We start from the raw sequence: 22,169 nt of genomic DNA, 5'->3' as shown, positions 1-22,169 counted from the left end.
AACATAGAATTGTTTTGTTTTCGTGTATTGTCAGCAGTGAAATTAAAAAGTGACTGTTATAAAAAGCAAACTATAATTGTAACTGTGTAGTTTGAATGAGTGTTATTCGTAATTTTTGTTTAAGTTATATTTACCATTTATTTCAAACTATTGAAATAATTAAATAAATGTAAATATGATTAAAGATTTTATAATTCCTTTAAATAAGGATGAACTTTTAATATCACACGCTAAGCAATATTATGTTGAGAAAATAATTCCTCCTGGTATGGTAACAAAAGCTTTGGAAGGTAATTTTTTGATTATAAAATATATTATTTATATATATATATATATATATATAAATTTGCTTAATAAATTGAAAATAGATTTAATAAATATATATTTTTTTAAATTCTTTTAGAGAGTCGAGTTGCTTTGCAAAGAGATGGAGCAAGTTTTATTTTAAATTGTTTTGATACATTTTTTGCTGTTTTGGTCCATGGCTATAAAATAGAAATGCAATTGATTTTACTTTCTTTCAAAAGAATTTTTAAAGGTTTGCAATCATGTGATTCAAATTATAATGTTCATTTTTATTTCTAATAATTACATTATTAAACATATTTTATTTTAATAGGGATACAATTATTGGTAACGGAAATGGAAACAATTTTCGATAAAAATAAAGAAATAGAGGAAGAGGAAAGATTAAAGCTTTTATGCATCAATAAAATGTTGGCTTATTTGGTTTCCCAATTAATTTGTCACATTAATGAAAGATTGGTTAAAAATTCACAAAATGTGCAAAATTACGTAAGGATTTTATTTATTAGCATCAGCTTTATAAACAGTACAATAGCACTTGTCTCATTTTATAATAGGAAAATTTAAACAACTTTATTATGTTCTTTTTTATTCATGCGATTATCAGGTATTAGTAAAGTTAAGCATAACATTAACTTTGACTGAATCCTAGTATATTGTCAGTTGTTTACAATGATCAAATGTGGTTGGTCTTTTCGCCATAAAATCTAAAGAGTGTGACTATTTGTGACTTAAATGATTAATGCATATAATATAAATAATATACTGACTTTTTTCCTTTTTTTATATTTTATAGCGTAAAAAGAATACAAAAACTGATGAAGAGGATAAATGGGATGATGAGCGAGATAAAATATTAGAGCTTATATATCGATGGGTTCAATTGCCATTATTAAAAATTTGGAAACATTCAATTGTTGAAGATTCATTTGTAACGTAAGTTTAAGAAGAACAATCAGAATAAATAACAAGTTATTGCAAAAGAGTAATTTTCTATATATATATATAATTTTTTTTAGAGTAATATCACAAATATGTTACACTATATTAGAACATTGTAAGGATGCCAAACAAAAATCTATTAGACAAAATATTTTTGAGGTTTGATATTTCATATTTTATATTATCATCATACGCATACATAATTACAAAAGCTGATTATCTTGTTATTTTTTTAAACAGATTTTAGGAATTCTTGTTAAAAATTACAACCATGGTATAATTTGCATCGTAAGAATTGTTCAGGTATATATACATATATATATATTTTTTTTATTTAATTAATTTAAATAATTGAATAGATATTTTAATAATAAATAAATATGATAGTTAGTCAAATTGTGTGATACACTCCCAGTTTTTATGGCCAATGGTGTTGTACATATGGATGTTAAGTGTAATTGTAATGGTCTTGTAAAACAAGTAATAAAAGAGATTAATCAATCTGAACCAGCAGAAGTAGACTGTCGCAATATATCTACATTTTTGGAAAATATATCTACTTTGAAACCTGATATCATATTACCAGTCATGGATGATATATTAGAATATCTTACTAGTGAGGTAATATTTTGAACAAATATAAATTACTTTCGAATAGAATATTTTTAGTTTGTATTGTTAATTAATAGTTGAAATTTAATGATAATTTTTATAGTATTACATTATGAGGAACTGTGCCATTGGAATTATAGGTACGGTAGTCTTAAAAGTATTGACAAATGATGATCTTGATCAAAAACAAAAAGACCAACGAGATGAATGCCTTCATTGCTTATTTGAACATTTATTGGATTGCAATTCTTATGTAAGATCTAAAGTACTCCATGTTTGGCAAAATTTAAGTAACGAAGGAGCTATACCTTTAGCAATGCAAGGAAAATTATTGGGTGCTTGTATATTACGATTAAAAGATAAAGCTGCTAACGTTCGTAAACAGGCATTACAATTAATGAGAGCATTACTTCAAGGAAATCCCTTTGCTGCTAAGGTCAGTTATATGCAGATGCATATATCATATAAGTTATTTTATTAGAATATGTATGTATGTATGTAGATGGATGATAGTACATCATGTAATAAAACTGAATGGACTTATTTTAAATATTTATATTATATATTTTTATCTTACAGTTAGAGGAAAAAGAATTATTTACATCGTTGGAAAAGGAAAGAATAAAATTAAAAGAATTGCAGATACAATTTGCTAATGATAGTGAACGTGGAGACAGTGAAAGAGTAGCATTATGGAACACTTTTCTTCCAGATATAAAGAAAGCTATAAAGGAAATGATAAAAAGTCATAATAAAGATAATGATGAAAATAATGATGAAGATAATGATGGTAAATATTTTACATATATCATGTTCAAATAATTAATTGATCTTAATTATAGATTGTAGAATTTAAGAATTATATATATATATATATATATATTATCTTACAGACAATGAAGAAAAAGCAAAGGATGATATAAATGATCATATTGATTCAAACTTAGCGTTTGAAAAAATAAGAAAATTAATGTTGAACGAACAAATTTTTGACGCTGTTTCGTATTTATGGAGAATTTGTAAAACATTGGAAGATACTCCTAAAATAGAAAAATTACCTCTCGAGGTAAAGGAAGAATGTTTACTTGCTTTTTTATTTAAAATTTTCATAGAATCGGAGGATAAGATGAACGATGAAAATATGTCGCAAGAACAAAAGAAATTAAGGGAAGAGATTAAAACGCAAAAACGTCTTGTCAATTATTTAGAAGTAAGAAATTAGAATTCTTTATAATTATTGTATATATATATATATATACATATATACTAATTATAACGAAAATTAATTATTATTATTATAATTGTCTGTTAAAAAAAAAGAATTCTTTAGAATTTGCAAAAAAATTTAAAGACGCATTACCTGCGGTAGAAGCGTTACTTTTTTCTACAACATCTAGCGATGCTATTGAAGCATGCGCATTATTTGGCTCAGCTTGTCAATTTGGTGTAACAGGAGTATCAACTACAGTCTGTAAAGCATTGTTCCAAGTACTTCACAGTGATCCATCAGTACGCAAAAATTTAGCTACAGTTTATAAAGAAGTATATCTTCATAGCAATGAACCTCAAAAATCATCTAGACAAGCAGCTATTACTCGTGTAAAGTCTTTAATTAATTTAGTGAAACAACTTCAACCCGGACAGGGTACAGCTTTGCAAGAATTGATTAATATATGGTATAAAGATGAAGAAATAAATGAAGAAGCATTGCAGGTAACGTCATTATAAATCAAATCAATGATTTTTAAACATATAACTTTGATATTTATGTATGTGTTGTTATGTGTTATTAAATAGGTATTATGGGAAATATTTTCGATGAAATTACCTGGTACAAATTTGATAGAGAGCAGAGCTGCTTTAATATTAATAATGATGATAGGTGAAATCGAGAGTAAAATTATAGTTGAAAATTTAGATGTATTAGTTAAAATTGGATTACGATCGAGAGTAGAGAATGATCTTCTTTTGGCTCGAGATACTTGTAGAACTTTAAATAAAATCAAACAGGAGAATACAAACATTGAGACTACTCCTGTTAGGTAAACAAAAAAAACAAAATCATCTAATATTTCTTTCATAAATGCAGTATTATTTTTGAAATAAGATTTTGTTTGTTTTATAATTAAAATTTATTGAAAACAGGTATCAAAACAATCACGAAATGTTCGCAGCAATTATAACATTATTGAGAGAGAATATTTTTAATTCGAAGGAAATTGGTTATATTTCTTTTGCCACCGATGCAATTAATGTGATATATAAAGTAAGTATATTTATTTTTGTTATTGTTTGTTATTTAAATTTTGATTATATATTAAAAATATTGTTTTATGATTTAAGTTGGCAAATCAACCTCATGATTTGATAAAGAATCTTCTATTGGATATTTTAAATGCTGATCAATTTATTAATGCAGCTGCAGCAGCAGCAGATGATGATGATAACTCAATAGTTCTATCTTCTATTGTATTATCAAATTTGTTGCATATAGTTGGACATATAGCTATCAGAGAATTGGTACACTTAGATACAGAAATATACAAAGAATTAAAACGAAGAAACAATCTGAAATATTTAAGAAAAACCAATAACTTAAATAAAAACAATTCTAAATACTGCGAATTAACGTTTGAAAGTGTTTCATCTGTCATTGGTAATATTAACAACAATAAATGTTTGCGTAATAAAGAGGTTTGATATATTTACTTTCCACAAATACTTATATTCTCTTTTGATTATTTTCATTGAATAAGAACAAATAATTATCCTAGAATTTACAAGAGGATAATGGGGAAGATGCCTTGGAAGGTGCGGCAGATGATGCAGATGCTGAATTTATAAATGCTGCTTTAGAATCTGAAATAGTCATTGGTAATGGATTACTTACTAAATTTGTGTACGTATGCTACTTGGATATAATTAATATGTATTATATTTATAATAATAATACAAATTATTAATAAAATATAGCAATGATTTGTTTATAGGCCCATTGTATTAAATGTATGTCAACATCCTGAAACATATCGTAATGAAAACTTACAAGCAGCGGGTACTTTAGCTTTGTGCAAAATGATGACAGTTAGTTCAGTGTTTTGTAATACGTATCTTCAATTATTGGTTACGATATTGGAACGTTCACCTTATCCAGGAATCCGAGCTAATGTTCTTATTGGTCTAAGTGATCTTACCATTAGATTTCCCAATGAAGTAGAACCATGGACGAAGCATATATACGGCAGGTAGATATAATTCTTCTAATTTATAATGGAATTTTGTCAAATTAGTTCTATTTTGTATTAGTTAAAGTACAAATAAAAAAATAATTATTTACTTATAGACTTCAAGATGGAAATAGACATGTACGTAGTGTTTGTGTTCATGTATTATCGAATCTCATACTGAAACAGATGATACGTGTTAAGGGTCAAGTATCACAATTAGCCCTTTGTATTATAGATGAAGATGTTCAAATTCAACAAGATACTAGAACATTTTTCAAAGAGCTTTCACAAAGGGATCATGCTCTTTATAATGTGGTACCAGACATATTATCGCGATTATCTGATCCAGAAGTAAATCTTAGCGAAGAACATTTTCAAAAAATTCTTGGGTAACTATCATAATCTATATACAGGGTATATCTAAGCAAATATTCTGTATATATGTAAATTCTCTCTCTCTCTCTCTATATATATATATATAAATGTAAACTTTATTTTTTATTTTTTCCTTAAATTACAGTTATATTCTGGGTTTAATACAGCATAAAAGACAAATTGATACAATAGTAGACAAAATTTGTGCCAGATTCAAACTTGCTATTACGGAAAGACAATGGCGTGATCTGTCTTATTGCCTTTCAGTTTTACAATTTAGTGTAAAAGGTAAGTGTATATATGTATATGTATATGTATACAGTTATATTTTAGAAAATAGCATTATTATTATATGTATAATATATTTTTGTATTTATTTCAGGTTTACAATATTTGACTGAAAGTTTACCTCTTTTAAAAGACAAAATTCATCACAAACCGGTATTGAAAACACTTCAAGGTATAATAGATCAAACGAAAAAGAAATCTGAAACTAGAACTGCAAGTGAGGAATTAGAAAATAAAATAAAAGAGTTATTAGAGGGATTTGAGAATACTGAAGCAAGTGATAATTTATTGATGCCACCACCGACAACGTCAATAAAACGAAATTCTCATAAAGAAAAACAAAATGATAACAACGAGGAAGAAAATAATTCTGATAGTGATTCAAATTTATCAACTAATAAAAAAAAGAACAGTAATTATAACAATCATATTTTATATGTACATATGTAGAGTAATTATAAATGATGCATCAATGTTTCACAACATTTTACGATGGTATTGACAGTGTAAGAGAGACACAGCTTGCCTGTGTACAAATTTGGATATTTTCTTTCTGTTTTTCTTTTTTTTTTTATATGTCGTTCAGTATTTTTATTAGTAATATCTTGCACAAAATATATATATAACTCATTAAAGCTCGATGAATCATTTTTAATTATATTTGCATTAATTAAAACATTTTATGCAATATGTTTATAAATACATTATGTAAATTGCAGCAAGATTTACTAAGAAGAAAAGTCATATCTCAGAAAGTAATTCAGATTCTAGTTCTGAATCAGATGATGAAAATGTTCAGCCAAAACCTACGCCAAATAAACGTAAGTTTAAATAATTTTAATTAAAATTATTGAATATACTATTAGTAGTTTTTTAAATATTTCTTCTCTGTGTCTGTCATTAGGTAATATGAGAGTAAGAAGTAATCGAAAAGTTATAGACTCAGATTCATCGTCTCCTCCATTACCAAAAAGAAATAAAAATAATAAAACAGATATGTCAGTTAAAATACCAATAAAAACACCCACAAAAACACCCGCAAAAACACCTGCAAAAGCATTAGCAAAAACATCCGCAAAAACACCATTGAAAACACCAGCTAAAACATCTACACAAACGCCTGTACAAGGTTCTTCAACCCGATCATTACGTTTACGTAAATGATGATGTGGTGATACAAATACATAAAAAAGAAAAAGAGAATAAATATTATAATAAAAATAAAAAAAAACAACTATATCAATAATTTTGTATATGAATATAGATACAGATATAATAAAGCAATATAATTAAATTTTATTTATTAAATAAAAATGATAAATAACAAAATCAATTCTGTTAGATAATATTCTAGAAATCCTAAAGAATATCTGAATAAAGTTTTGTTTTCAGATTTTTAAAATGATAATAATAATATTGATCAAATCTGTTGTCCTTGAGGCGTTAGTAAAATTCATCCATCATGTTGCCAACAGAGGATTAGATATTTCAATAATTATAAATTATTGAGTAGATTAATTATATTTGTATTAAAAAAAATCCATTTGATTTTAATTCCTAAATTGATTTCACTGTTTATTTGTGAAAAGTTTAGACTTTGTACTTAGTGTACAAATGGTACGAGAGATATAACAAAAATATATATGTATATATATATATATATACAATATTAATGATTTTATTAAATTTGTCGAGAAAAACAAATAATATGTAAATAGTTTATTTTTTTTTTTTTTTACGATTTTTTCACTTTAGCTTATTCTTTCTTTATTGAAATTATATTTTGTCTATAATTTTGAATATAACATTTACCGATTATTTTTAAATAATATTTGTAAAAAGAAAACGATATATAATTTTGAAAATAGAATTACATTATTAGCGTATGAGACGAATAAACTTTTTCAATATCCTGTTGTATTAACACAACTTCAATTAAATCCACATTATTAAATGACTTAGAATTCCTGAGAAACAATATTAAAAGCAATCTAAGAAATAAATAATCTTTGTATTTGATATCACGAAATATATAATATACAAGTATGAAACAATGTATGTAATAATAAAAGATGAAGGAAAGAAAATAATGTATGGAACTGAAAAACATGATATTGCCTTAATGTGTGAAAGTAAAATATATGCTATTTGTTTATAATATATAATTGTACATATTGATAAATATGGCTCTCATCATCAGTACATTTTATGAAATATCACGGCTAACACTACGCTTAAATGTCATAGAACGAACTTCTGATCCAGATTTAGCAGTTTTAGAAACAGTGGAAGAAGTTGTAGTAGCATTTGGAGTTGGACTTTGTGAAAGTGAAGCTCGATCATCATTATTTGATTTTTCTCGTTCTAAGCGTTGTTTACTAAATTTTCCCATACCTGGTCTATAAATTTCCATAGCAGGACGATCCTAAAATAGAGAAACATTTATATTCGAAAAATTTCAATAGAGGTTTGTTTGTTTGTTTGTTTGTTTTTTTTTTTTGATTATAATGAATTAAATAGAAAATACCTTATTACGAATTCTACGTTCTAATCGTGGATCTTTTTTATCTTTTTCCTTATCTTCACTTTCGGATTTTTGTAAATTACTTTGTCCATCGCCATCTAATGATTTATGACGTCTCAAACAATTATTGTCTCCGGTACCACCTTCACCACCACTTTCTAAAGAACTACGTCTTTTCACAACCTTAGATGATTCTTTTATTTCTTCAGATTCATTATTAATACCAATTTCTCGATTAATGTGTTCAATAGATCTTGACTTTTCACTTGCATCCTTTTCAGCTCGAATACTAGTTTCTATCAATTTTATATAATATTATTATTAATATTAAATATTAAATATAAAAGTAATAATTTAATAATAGTAAGAAATATGTATAAATACCGGTATCCTTAGTTTGATCAGATATATATTCAATATCTTGTTCATTTTCAATTAATTTGATATTACCATTATTTTTTCCATCATTCTTTTCATTTACAAATTCCATTAGACCTTTGGAAGTAGAAGAAGAAATTAATCCATCTTCCGTAGATTCTTGAGTTATATTCTGATTTTCTTTCATTATGCATGTAACTGTTATGACATTATTATCGTTATTAGGATCCGTATTATTTCGTTTATTTTCGGCCAATCGTTTTTTTTCAAGTCTCATTTTTTCATAACTTTTACCTTTTTTCTCTTCGATCCTTCGTTCTTTGGATTCTTTAAAATCATCTTTAATATCATAATTTTTATTATTATCACGAATATCAATTTTTTTGTCTTCTTTGAATAAATCTCTATCATCTCGTCTTCCATAAAGTTTTTTATCCTCATGTCGCCTTTGATGTTTTATATCTCTGTCTTTATTTCTATCGTCCATTCTTTCTCTATATGCTTTTGTTAAAGGTTTTAAATCTCTATCACGTGGTACCTTTTCACGTAATTTTTCATCCCTTTTATTGCGATTTTTTAAATCCTTTGGTGATACTTTATCCCTATCATCCTTATTTTCTTTATTATCCTTATTCGTGTCTTTGTCCAAGTCAGGATTCTTAAGTACCTAAAATAAATTTTATATATATACATATATTTATATATATATATATTATAATAATTAATATTATAATATATATATATATATAATATATTAATATTATCTTAAATTTTAATAACGTAAGATTATTCATTTATATTTTTATTAATTGCTAACATTAATAATAAGAATGAAACAAGAGAAAAATATCGATTATATGAATTTGTTAGGAAAAATTTATTCTATAAAAATGAGTAATATAACAATAAATCATTTATAATTAAAATATAAATTTATCATCACATTAAAATGCACAATCTATAAGCTTTACAAAAAAAGAGATATCACAAACTAAAAACTGTCTTACAAGGAAGAAAATTTACTCCCCCATATTAAATGGAATAATGCTTTATGTTAGATACGATTATATTATTATGGTGGTACAATTATAATTCTTCTTTAATATTCATTTGCAGTTAATATATATATATATATATATATATTCATGAATTTTTTCGTAATCCAGGTAAACTTATTCTACAAGTTTTATAATTATAAGATTTATCATAATTATGTACTGCATTATGATTACTCGAATTGAATGTATCATTAGTTGTTGTATGCAATTTCCACATCTTATGGATGTTTCTAAATTGTGCTTCGGAAAACATTGAGAAATATTCACTTCTTCCAATACATTGACCGGATTTTAATTTATTCTTGTTATCTATGAAATTATTTTTAGTGTTATACCAATGATAAATCCGTCTATCTTCTTTATTCAATTCGAAATTATTTTGCATAGAATTTTCTTTACGCAAATTGCAAGTGTTGTTGAATTTGTAACGTTTGGGGGAATTATTTCTTATATATTTCTTTACAAGTGATACATTATTTTTATTAGATTTGACATATGAATTGTCAAATTTATTGCAGCTATTTAATTCTTTATAAGCATGCAATTTATTATCAATTTTCAATCTATCGTTTAAAATTGGATCGTTACTGTTTTCCTCTGTGAAAAGTACTTTGTTTTCATTTTTAATTTGATTTTTAAAATGAATGCCTTCTAAGTTTGTACATGATAATGTTGTGACGAAGCAATACTTGGAGCAGGTGTCTTCGACATTATATACAGGCTGCGAATGGGAAGGTTAATATCAGCAAATACAGTAAAGAATATAAAATTAATATATAATTAACACAGAATATAAAAAATGAATGATCTGAAATATTGAATGTAATAATATTTGACGACAATTTTGAATGAAAACAAAAAAAATGATGCAATCAAGCATATAATATTCTATACTGTATTTGTATTTGATTAACCAACAATAGTACATAATTTTGCAAGTTTATAACATAGGAAAACAGAGAAATACCAAAGTCACCTTAGATATAATTGGATCATCCTTAATTCTCCGTCTTTCCAATTCCCGTCTTCTTCTTTCTTCACGTTTTTCATCTCTGAGACGTTGTTTTTCTTGTTTACGTTGTTTTAAGTACTCCAAAAGAGGTGTCGTTGTAACTTTTTTTAATGTATCTACACAAAATAATGAAAAAAAAAAAAAAAAATAAAAGAAATAAATCAAACGAAAGATTCATGATTTAAAAATAAATCATCATACAAATTAAACTATAATTGAGTCTATTTAACTTACTGTCAGCTGGTTGATAAGAATATTCTGTTTTTGGTTGAGCATTAGTTGAATCAGCCTCCTGATTGTTACGACTTTCTAAGAAACTTATATAATACGAATCTGACTCTATAGTACCACATTTTAAATCTTTTTTCTTTCCAACTCTTTTCTTTGGTAATCTTTGAAATGGTGAAAATTCTACTACAGCTGGATACTCTGTGCCTTTTGAATCGACGAATACATAATTATCAAACTTTTCTTTAAACGTAAATATATCTTGTTGATCCGTGAAATTAATATAAGCACGAGAAAATGCGTATTGACCAAGTGACATGTCGGCTTTGACAAAATAAAAATAATCATGTTCAGGTAATGGAGAAATTTGTTCCATTAATTGATCTGAAGTCATTGTTGGTGGAAGTCGACGTATAATTACCTAAATAATAGAATTATATTTTTTTTTTTTGCAATGTTAAGTTATAATACTATAAATAAATTACAAATAAATATTTAAAAGCGTCAAAATGTGATGTTTATAATTTAACTTTAAAAGACAAAGTCAAAAATACAAATGAATTATAATAAACAATTTTGACATGTAAACATTAAACTTCACGTACAAATATTCATTGTTAACAGATAATAGTAGTTTTGAATAAATACCTTGGTCATGGGTCGGCATTTTTCTTTCTTGTTATCTCTAAGTTTACTAACATCCGGAGAACTAGTCTGTGCTTCGTTTTGCACGGGTGTTTCAGGTTGTTGCGTTTCTTCAGTCATATTTTGCTTCAATATTTATTAAATTTGTGAAAGATCAAGTATTATTAATAATCATTCGTGTTACTTTGATCGATAAAATAATTAGAATATAAAATTTTCTTTGAAACATTTCAATATACACGATATAGAGTTTACAATTCTTTTACAGTCATCTTGCTTCTTTAGCACCACCATAAACTACGAAAAGTTCGACCGAGTGAATTGGAGTATTCGGAAGCAGTGATGCCAGGACGTGGATTTTTCCACGCATGCGCACTACCTAATTCTCAGTAACGTATATACTTCACTCAAATATAGGGTATCGTTAGACCTCTGTGACAATTTAAATACGGTAGAAATTACAGGAAGAGGACATTTTGAAAAGAAATAACATATTTAAATGGAATTAAATGAATATATATTTTTTATAATAAGTTCTGATTTTCCGCATGCCAAGACTTTATTGTAAGCCGTGCACAAAGCTTTTTTTTTATTATTATCATCAGATTTTAACCAATCTTTAATAATATTGTTCTTTAGCCAAGATAATTGGAATACTTTCCCTTTGTTACTTCTCTTCTTATCTGCCAATCCACTCGACTAGATTGCTGGTAATCCATCTTCTGGTTTCTGTCACTGTAATACACTTATATTGCACTACAATTCAATATATTATATAACATTACACTACTCACTTTCACTTTAACGAAAAACGCGGGAAACAACTGGGAAGGGCCCCTTATGCGTACCTACTGTTGCATATAGATACGTCCATGGAAACAACCACCGTTGAGCTGTGACGTTGAATGCGCATGCGCACAAAGTTTCCCCACGTGGGAGAAAATCCTACGTTCTGGCATCATTGTTCGGAAGTACTAGTTGCTATTGGATTGAGAGAAACAATGAAAAATATCGAGCGATAATAATAAGGGAGGCAAAATAATGATTGTAGTTGTTAGGGATAGATTAAAAACGCAATGATGTATACAAGACATAATTCATGTCTAACGTTATATACTCTCTCATATAGAAATGTATTTTTTTACAACTGTTAAATATTCAAATATGTGTCAATGAAATTCATTATCAATTGAACGGAGTAACGCAGCGCACTCTATCCGTCAAGTTTATAACTTTCTACTGCTTGAATGCATTAAAAATATATTAAAATTACATTTATACTTATTTTCTAATAATTACTTTCAAAATAATATAGAATCAAGATTTCTAAGCTTATACATTTGTAAAATTAAATAGTATAATAATATATCAATGATATTTTTATTTGTGTGATAAATTAAATAATTAATAATTAAATATTACATACTACACATATGTATAACAACAATAGATGTGTGCGTGTGTGTAAGAACGCTTATCTAATTATGAAAAAATAAAAAATAAAAATAATATTAATAGTAAGATAATTGAATGAATGTTTTTTTTTTATAAATATAAAATTCTATAAATATAGATTTACTTATTTAAATTGTCTTTTTTTCTTAGTTTTACTTTAACGTATACACATCACACGCGCGTACATATTAAAATACTACTTTTGTATTTTGATATAAGTAATACGTTATATAACAATTATGAACATATATTTTTTTAATAAAACTAATATATTAATTAGCTTTAAAGAATTTATACAACTTGTACAATGTTACGCTTGATATTGCAGACATTATTTCTTCTTGTTGAAATAGTCTCACTGAAAGAAATTAATTGAAAATCAATATTATAATAATATATAAATAAAAGAGATCAATTATGCATACGTGTAATAAAGTATAGTATGTAAATAAAGTATTATACACTCACGGAATATTTTCTTATCCGTATAATAAGGTACATCATAAAAGATAAAATACGTGCTCATTTTTGATAATGTTTTTAGATCACAATCGATGACACCCGTCGTTAAATAATGTTTTATTACGGGTATTAATTCTGAAATAATATACAAAGTATAAAAAAGATTAAAATTTTTTTAATATAAATCAAAAAGAAATATCGTAATCAAATTAAATTAAAAATAATAATGATTACAAATATTACCATTTTCCCATCCGTCTAAAATAAGCGATACTTTTTGTTTAATAGCAAATATAGTTTCTGAGCTAAGAAGTGGATTTGATTCTTTTGAGGCCAATTTGTGTAACATTAACGAGGATAAAAGTTTTATTTGCCATATAGAAAAACTGTTTGGTTGTTTTTCTAAAATCTCCATGTTCTTAACCATGCTTACCCATGACGGTAAAAGTCCAACTTTATCTTTAATAACACATTCGTAAACAATTACCGCAAATGCTTGTAAAAAGTATTGTTCAAATTCTGTAATTCCGTAAGAAGTTTCTTCAGTTTCGGAAATATAATTAATATCTTTTAATACAGATGATGATATTTCTGTGATTTCCATCCCTTCCTGGGAATGCTCTGATTGATCTGTCCAATTACTGCTTATTGTTGGATTGATATTATTTACACTTTTAGAAAAATAATCGCGTTTTCCTTTACTTGTATTTCCACTTAATATAACTTTAGCGTTTCCTTCATAATTTCTTTTTTCTTTTTTAAATACTTGCATAAAATATTTCACTATATTTAATACTGTTTTATCGTTCGTAAATGATGTTATATATTCCGGTCGTATAGTCCACGCAAATACTTTTTCTGTTGTTAATGTTTGTGCTATTAAACTTCTGAAACCCTGTTGTAATTGATAAATATTAAAATGAAATAACATAAACAAATAATATAGTTATTAATTATAATTCATTTGAAATATATTTACATGCGGATCTTCTATATACGATAAACATCCAGCCCGTTGCTTAACACTTAAAGAATCACTTCTCTTTAACATATCTTCAAGTTGTTGCCAATTATAATTTTTTTCGAATACGATTTCCCAATATCGGGTGTCTTTTAACTCAATTTTTTGTAAACTACTTAGCTGTGGCAGCAAACATGGAGCTTGAAGAACTATTTCTTGTCCTTGAGCTTCACAATCATTAACAAATGTCAATTGTACCGTAGCATAACAGTATTGTCCACTGTCTATGTCTCTTGGTAAAATTATACGTGGTTCAACAGCTAGAACGTATAAATGTCGCAAAGCTTGCAAATGATATCTGTAATAAAGAAATATAAAAGTTTTATCTATGATACAAACATATATATATATATATATTATATATAATAATAAGTTATAATATTAACCTGTTATCATTACTATGTGTTGGAAATTTTGGAAAAAGAGAAATCACAAGTGCAGCTATAGCACTAGGATTATTTGAAAGAGTATATCTACCACCGCCAAGGAAAAGAAGACCAAGAGCCATATGTGTTGCCAAATGAGAACCATATGTAACAACATTACTAGTAGGTCCTACTCGTGTTCTCACGTGTCTACATATCCTCATAATCTGTAATATCATTAAAATGTATTAATAATTTTATTATAAACATATCCATCCACGATACCAAATTTATTTACTTATAAACATTTACCTCTAAATCACCTGTTCCTGCCATGACAACAGCAGTGGAAAGTAAAATGACGTTTAAACATGTCTCTATGGTAGATTTTCCTGCTAACTCAGCTATTGTTTTGTGAGACAATGCTGTAAACATTTGAGCATAATTATATAAAGTTCTAAATGCATTTTTGTTCGCAGTTCCTGCATATTTTAGTCCTAAAGCCATACAAGCGCCTGCTATTATGTTACAATACGCTTGACTGAAAATAAATTAGAAATCAGTTTCATAAAACATTGTTTACAGATATTATTCATTTATTTTATACAAAATTGAATTGAGATAACTAACTTCATAGTTTCTAAATCCACATTTTGAGTAATCCCCGGTGTGGGCTTTTGTAATCTATATTTATAAACAATATTGGGAACATGACTAGAAACCCATGTTTTAGTTGGTTGAATTTCGTTCCATAAAATTAATGATTTAGCTAATATTCTTAATAGCAAAAAATCTGGCCTCACAAAATCGAGTAAGTACTGTGTATCTGGTGCTTGCATCCATTCAGCTACTGCTCGATTTCCTGTATTGAAGTACATAAGACCTAAAGCTAATGTTGCACCAGGACTTGTTACATCAATATTGATAGAATCTCCTTCACGTATTTGATAACTATAAATGTCATAAATAACAATTTTTGATTAGAAATATCAAATAAAATTTAACTATGCGATTAAATTCTATATTAATATGAATTCTAAACACCTAGGTGATTTGTATTTATCCTTTTGTGCTCCAGTAAAAGGTCGTACGTGGCCACCAACCATGTAATAATGTAAAGTATCAGGTATACTAGCAAGATCGGTAGCACCACCACATCCAAGTACAACTAATCCTAATGCCAATCCTGCTGTTAATGAATATGATTCTCGATCAACACAATTTTTCATTTCTGGACCAGGTGGTCTTCCTGATTAAAGTAAAATAATTAATATCGTTGCATTTTTATCACTGTTATTTACTCGTTTAAGGTATTAATATAATTACCAATTTCTGATAATAAAGCGTGCGATATATGTCTGTGAGCGGTTCCTTGATATACCAAACCAACTCCCATTAATGCTGCTACTTGAACATTTTGTGGAACATTCAATTCTATGCTCGTTGGTGGTAGCAACGTTTCAACATGTAACGACAATAATTTTGTCATGGACACGTCCATTGTAGCTCGATATGTTGCAGATAATCCAAGTAAAAGGCCAACACTAGTAGCTTCGTGACATTCAACGAGATATTCGTACATACTAAACGGTGCTAGGTTTTTTAAATGACCATTCAAACCGAGTGCCATTAAAAACCCTGAATGTTCAATGCCAAATTCACCTTGTTGTTGTTTATTGTATACGATCCAAGTGGAATCAATATTTGATGCATTAGGGTGAATACGAAGACCAGCAGCCACACCATTATGAAACAAAGGCCACAAATTCATGTTTGGTGGTACATCTATGTGAGCCAATTCTACCGTAGTTCCACGAGGTGGTGCTTTACCTATTTATACACAAACATTTATTAATACTGTATATATTTACAAATGTAAGATGCTTTTCAGATAATGATTTTACTTTATACCTGTTAAACAAAGCCGAGGAATTGGTAATTGCTCAGTAATTATAGGAGTTGAAGTCCTAAGCGTGAACATGCCTCTAGCCACAGGGAGGGCCATTGTTCTTGTACATAAAGCATGCAAATGTCTTTCTTGTTCTTCTATAAATTCGTGATCACTCACATCTGGTCGTTGTACTATTGCTATTCTCACGGGTTTCGACGAATTAAGTAATCGTCGTACTTCAGCCACTCTGTGATCCTTATTAAATCTTAGTTTCAATATCTACAAGCATGAATGTTATTATTAGACATTTGTTAGTAATAAAATGTTACCGTCAAAATAAATGGTATATTTATATTTATTACATTGTCATCAAATTCCATTCCATCATCTTGATCCACATCTTTAGTAAGATAGTTCTTTCCATTGTTATCATTAGAATCGTTCATATGTAATGAATTTAAATGTGTACCTAATGCAGCCAAATCTTGGCGATCTACTAATTCATACACCTTTGCTGGCCAATTGGATGGTGGGCGTTCTCTACATCTGTGCATAACATCCTTTAATATTAAAGATACTCCTGGTGGTAAAATTTCGAGATCCTCTTTTTTCATACCTATATAAGATAATTTTAGAATTTTATTAAATATATTAATCATTAATAATATATACATACAAAATAAATAAAAATATGTATCGATAATAGCATACCCATTTCATGATATAATAGCACTATGTTTTCTATTGTTGATGGTTGTAATTTTTGTGGTATATCTCTGTCAAATTTATTTTTGCTTTCTTGAAAATCTATACGACTTCCAGCTGGTATTATCAATTTGACGAATTTATCCATTTCTAGTTTGTCATTTTTGTTTTCATTTGCTATCAACGTAGTTAAATATACTATATTTTTTGCTCGAGGATTTACGTGATATAAATATGGAAATGGTTCTATATTTGTATGAATTAATAAATTATTTAACGTTTTGAATATATCCGGTGGTTTTAAGTTGATATAATTTGGTGTTGTTATTTTTTGTAAATCTATATCACTGATTTGTGATACTGTTTTCTTTAAATAATGCAACTTTGGAAAATCAAGAAAGTAATGATGAGCATAAGTATCGAACTTTAAATCTGTGCTTAGTTGATACAATAACTGAGCGAGTAATGGTAAACTTTCTGACATCACACAATCTAATTTTAATTCTTCGTATAATAAGTGCAATGAGAACAAAATAAGAGGAAGATATGGAAATAAAATTGCTTGATAATTTATTCTTCCTGGGGTCTTCAATTCACTATTTTTGGAAGATAATGCATCGTGTGTATTAGAAAATTTGGTCAGTCCCAGTACGTCAGAAATAAAGTTTTGCGAATTTTTTGATTTAATAGAATTTATTACGTATGCCCAATCATCGTTAGATCCGTTATCACTGGTCTTTTGTTTTTTTGGAAGAACCATTGGACTGTTTCGTTCAGTAAATTGTTCTTTTTCATTGTTTTGTATTAATTGTAATTTATCAACGTCATATCCCAATAAAGTAAATAAAACTACTAAAAAAAGATGCCACTCTTGGACTGGAGAAAAATCTTGTGGACCTGGTGCGTTCCGAGCTCCATACCATTTTACTAATAATTGCATTGCAAGGTCCTTTTGTAATACGCTTCGTAATGTTTTTAAACATTTGGTAACTGTAAATAAATTTAATATATTATTTATTTGTTCGTTTTGTTTTAATATTACTGTGTACAATATTTAATAAAAATATACTAACCTAACGGAGATGTACTACAAGTTGGTAGGGTAATTCGAAAATAACTTTTATTACCATACTCTAAAGTAATTTTGTTGCCCACTGCATCTTTTAAACCAATAAGATTTAAATCTAGTACCGAATTTTCCAACAAAATTGGTGCTTGTGCGCAGGTTCCACCGACTGGACTTAAAAGATGTACAGCTTCTTCGAATCTGATTTCATGAGCATTTCCACAATTTTGTGAAATCAAAGAACTTCTTCGTGGAAATGGAGAACTTAGTTTGTGATTAATATTTGAGACGAAATATTTACATGTAAGATTCGGAAGAATACTAGATACATGTAACTTTCCAACACATGTTGTACCTGAATATAATACTATACTGTTGGACATATCAATAATTGCTATCATATGTAAACTCTGAAATAAAATTAATAAATATTATCACATACTTTCATTATACCATTTAAATAACAATAATTACAAAAATATACGGGATGAACTAACAGGCAAACTAACTGCATCTTTTGCTATTATACTTGTAACCATTCCAAAAATGATTTGTTGTTGTTTGTTAGTTTTTTCTAAACGAACTAAAAAGAATTGCGATCTAGTAGGTACTAAATATCCCAAATAACTTTGACCAACGAAGTCAGATGTTAAAAGAACTTTGGATGCTCGTCCCGGTTGTATATCCCTTTAAAATAAAATTGTAATAATAACGTTAAAATATCATAATAATCGATAAATGTATATTTTAATATAACTTACTTTCTGCAAAATACCCAAAGAAATTGAAGACACAAAAAAATCTGGAATAAGGAATGGAAACTAGAGAGGATAGAGAGAGAGGAATATGTAATAGGAAACTATAATAATTTCTGCTTACTTTGGAACTCCCACATTTTCTGTCCACACATGATCAAGACAAATTTCGGGATATAATGGTTTGCTCGTAGTAATAGCATCTTGAAGCTGAATATTGCTGCCATTACAAACAGGACTACTTTGTGAATGATTTAAAGTAGATCCCATAACCATTTGATGTAATCGTGAATGATGATTTATAATTGTATTAGGCATTCCAAATAACGGAGAAAATCCTGAATGCGTTGGAGATTGACAACGTGAAATGGTAGCCATAGGACTTTGAGAACGTGAGTGTTGTTGTTGTACTTGCGAAGGTGATTGACCACAAGAGCCTGTTGTTGTATAAGATGTACAACGAGATCCAAAAGGACTATTTGGTAAGCCGTATCCACCTCCAACATTACTTAAATGTGGATTAACTATACCTATAAACAATCAAACTGTATTGTATTTTTATCAGATATATATATATAAAAATGAAATGAAATGAAATATTAAAAATAACTTACCAAACATATTTATATGACTTTTATTAGAAAAATTTTTAGTAACTGACGCATTGCTAGCAAAATTTAATGGCGATGCACTCATTGAAAGATTAAATATACTTTGTGTTGTTTCATTGTTTCTACAAACCATCTGACACTCTTCTATTAAAGCTTTCCGTATTTTATACACAGAATGTAATCCAGTTTTTTCATCATAAATTACAGCCAATGATGGTTCAGAACTAGTAAAAACAATCTGCTGATTTGATTCAGACATATATGTTATATTTCCTGTGAGTATTTCAATAAATATGTTTCAAAATATTTATTTATTTGATGTATTTTTCGTTAACCCATTGGCATAATAATAATATCTTTATATTTTTATTTTAAAGATATAGATTTATTAATTATTTTTTACAAAACCTGTTTTATATATTATTTATATATTAAATTGATGTCAAAAATTGATATTTAAATGAATAAGCCAATGAGTTAAGATTCGCATTATAAAATATAATAATAAAGATAATCTTACCATGTTTAATAAGTAATGGACAAATTTCATCTAAAGGATGCATGAGCGAAAATGCTACTGGTAAATTAGCTTCAAATTGCATTGGATATTTACATGCATCTAATGACGTATACCTAAAAAGTATAAAAAGAAAAATTCTGATATTGTAAATATTATATTAATAATTAATTTAACCCAAATCATGAAATACCTTAATTCAGAAATATTTGGTTTAGAAATTTGTGCTTTTTCAAGTAAAATACCATACTTTGTTGGCCAAACAGCAGAAACCTAAATCATTCAAATTTATATATTAATAATAATAATAATAATATTTAAAAATATGAATTATAATGTTTAAAAATAAAGATTTTACCTGAAATTGTAAACTGGACACATAGTTTTCACCACTTTCAGTAAAAACTTTTAAAGTATAGGAATCAAGTAAACAAATGCATCCTATTGTTTCGCCTAACTGTTCTTCATTATTTTGATCTTTTCCTTTCGATAAATGATCTGATATATTTGTACAAAAAGTACACCATAGAGCATGCTGTATATCAGTTTCACAAGTATATGAAGTTTCAAGAACACGAGTGGATTGATCACCCTTGCAATGAATTGCAACTTTCCCAGAGCAATATAATTCTTCTTCACCACATGTATCATTGTTACGTATTGACCAGAACTCTTTCTATATATATATATATTTTATTAAAAATTAATGTATATTTATTTCTATACAAAAATTGATGTGTGTCTGAAATTTTTCTGGTCAAATAGTGTCCGTATATTTCAATAACTTAAATATGACTTATTTTATCGAATATGGTGACACTATTTGGCTGGAGGAGAAATCTCAACACTTTATACAACAATAATAACTTACAAAATTTTTTTCTGATATATTAACTTGACTGAGTTTCTCCAATAAAATACTTTCTCCTGGTGAAGTCGAATTATTCAATAATTGTTGATTTATTACTGACCCAGGATGCTTTGAATAAATTTGACGTCCACCAGGAATATATTCCTAAATAATAAAAGAAACATATATTAAACATATGATTTTTAATGCATGTATATAATAATATTTATATGAATGCACTTATATAAAGTATAATAATATAAAATATAGAGTAAATGCTTTTATTTTATTTTAAAGAAATTGTTATTAATGAATGTACTATGTATCTTTATTTTCTTGCCTTTCAGATTTGAAAAAAAGAGGGTGGAAGGAGTGACATATGCTTGTTTACAATTTTTCTCACATAAACATGATATTTTTATAACTATTATAATTTTTTATTTGTATATGGGAGAATAAAAAGAATGTATGATTAAAATAATTGAAAATTGTTATGTTATTAAGAGATTGTAAACTAAATCCTATTAGTTGCACTGAGGATGAATAAAGACATATATTACTATTATTGCAATAAATATTTTGATTATTATTGCTTTATTTGAGAGCAATCAAAGTATACCTATAAAAAATCATAATAATTTGTATAATATAATAAATATTAAAAAAGGAATTACATACCACCGGATCTGAGGCGGCGATCATTGTTTCCCTGCTTTCATCCAGATTTGCTAAATATATATGAAGAAGGAAAATAAACACAAGTAACGGTTTTTCTGTACAAACGTTTCAAAATAATGTAAATAATGTTGAATATAGAATCGACAATTCGAAGCAGGGACGCCAAATTTGTATAAAAAAAAAAAAAAAAAATCAAGA

The 22,169-nt window shown here is 27.2% G+C and overlaps 3 protein-coding genes across 10 annotated transcripts; 1 reads left to right on the top strand and 2 right to left on the bottom strand.

Annotated features, from left to right (window-relative positions):
• The first annotated feature begins 34 nt into the window (after positions 1-34).
• Cap-D2 (CAP-D2 condensin subunit) lies at positions 35-7,566 on the top strand. Its single transcript, XM_015316292.2, has 21 exons — positions 35-290; positions 404-538; positions 620-795; positions 1,103-1,242; positions 1,326-1,407; positions 1,489-1,551; positions 1,636-1,869; positions 1,964-2,296; positions 2,440-2,650; positions 2,754-3,070; positions 3,181-3,573; positions 3,658-3,902; positions 4,006-4,126; positions 4,204-4,554; positions 4,635-4,759; positions 4,851-5,105; positions 5,204-5,476; positions 5,608-5,750; positions 5,845-6,162; positions 6,470-6,571; positions 6,655-7,566. Exons 1-21 carry the CDS (start codon positions 176-178, stop codon positions 6,912-6,914), a joined length of 4,392 nt encoding a protein of 1,463 aa, XP_015171778.1. The 5' UTR covers positions 35-175; the 3' UTR covers positions 6,915-7,566.
• Positions 7,567-7,877: 311 nt separating this feature from the next.
• Positions 7,878-12,311, bottom strand: Upf3 (UPF3 regulator of nonsense mediated mRNA decay). Of its 2 annotated transcripts, XM_089179377.1 has the most exons (7): positions 11,599-12,311; positions 10,957-11,371; positions 10,687-10,838; positions 9,871-10,431; positions 8,659-9,319; positions 8,278-8,570; positions 7,878-8,175 (listed from the first exon to the last, which is right to left on the bottom strand). In XM_089179377.1, exons 1-7 carry the CDS (start codon positions 11,713-11,715, stop codon positions 7,957-7,959), a joined length of 2,418 nt encoding a protein of 805 aa, XP_089035503.1. In that variant the 5' UTR covers positions 11,716-12,311; the 3' UTR covers positions 7,878-7,956. The 2 variants fall into 2 exon arrangements, with proteins under 2 accessions (XP_089035503.1, XP_015174158.1); XM_015318672.2 differs by lacking the exon at positions 9,871-10,431 and having other exon boundaries at positions 11,599-12,234.
• A 645-nt stretch (positions 12,312-12,956) lies between these two features.
• Positions 12,957-22,162, bottom strand: shtd (anaphase promoting complex subunit 1). 7 transcript variants are annotated; one of them, XM_015317465.2, is made up of 21 exons: positions 21,972-22,162; positions 21,315-21,458; positions 20,802-21,119; positions 20,637-20,716; positions 20,447-20,559; positions 19,930-20,199; positions 19,440-19,845; positions 19,058-19,247; positions 18,568-18,970; positions 17,501-18,484; positions 17,152-17,405; positions 16,810-17,068; positions 16,225-16,728; positions 15,943-16,147; positions 15,529-15,849; positions 15,211-15,439; positions 14,920-15,125; positions 14,492-14,831; positions 13,756-14,407; positions 13,519-13,647; positions 12,957-13,408 (listed from the first exon to the last, which is right to left on the bottom strand). In XM_015317465.2, the coding sequence occupies exons 1-21, from the start codon at positions 21,993-21,995 to the stop codon at positions 13,323-13,325; spliced, it is 6,117 nt and encodes a 2,038-aa protein (XP_015172951.1). In that variant the 5' UTR covers positions 21,996-22,162; the 3' UTR covers positions 12,957-13,322. The 7 variants fall into 7 exon arrangements, with proteins under 7 accessions (XP_015172951.1, XP_089035497.1, XP_089035498.1 ...); XM_089179371.1 differs by lacking the exons at positions 21,315-21,458; positions 21,972-22,162 and having other exon boundaries at positions 20,447-20,545; positions 20,802-20,862; XM_089179372.1 differs by lacking the exons at positions 20,802-21,119; positions 21,315-21,458; positions 21,972-22,162 and having other exon boundaries at positions 19,930-20,167.
• Between the last annotated feature and the right edge of the window lie 7 nt (positions 22,163-22,169).

This window comes from Polistes dominula, unplaced genomic scaffold, assembly GCF_049000335.1.
Source record: "Polistes dominula isolate Pdom_NZ unplaced genomic scaffold, Pdom_raw_medaka contig_373, whole genome shotgun sequence".
Lineage (NCBI taxonomy): Eukaryota > Metazoa > Arthropoda > Insecta > Hymenoptera > Vespidae > Polistes > Polistes dominula.
Note: the sequence above shows the minus strand (reverse complement) of the source record. Positions and strands in the feature narration are given on the sequence as shown.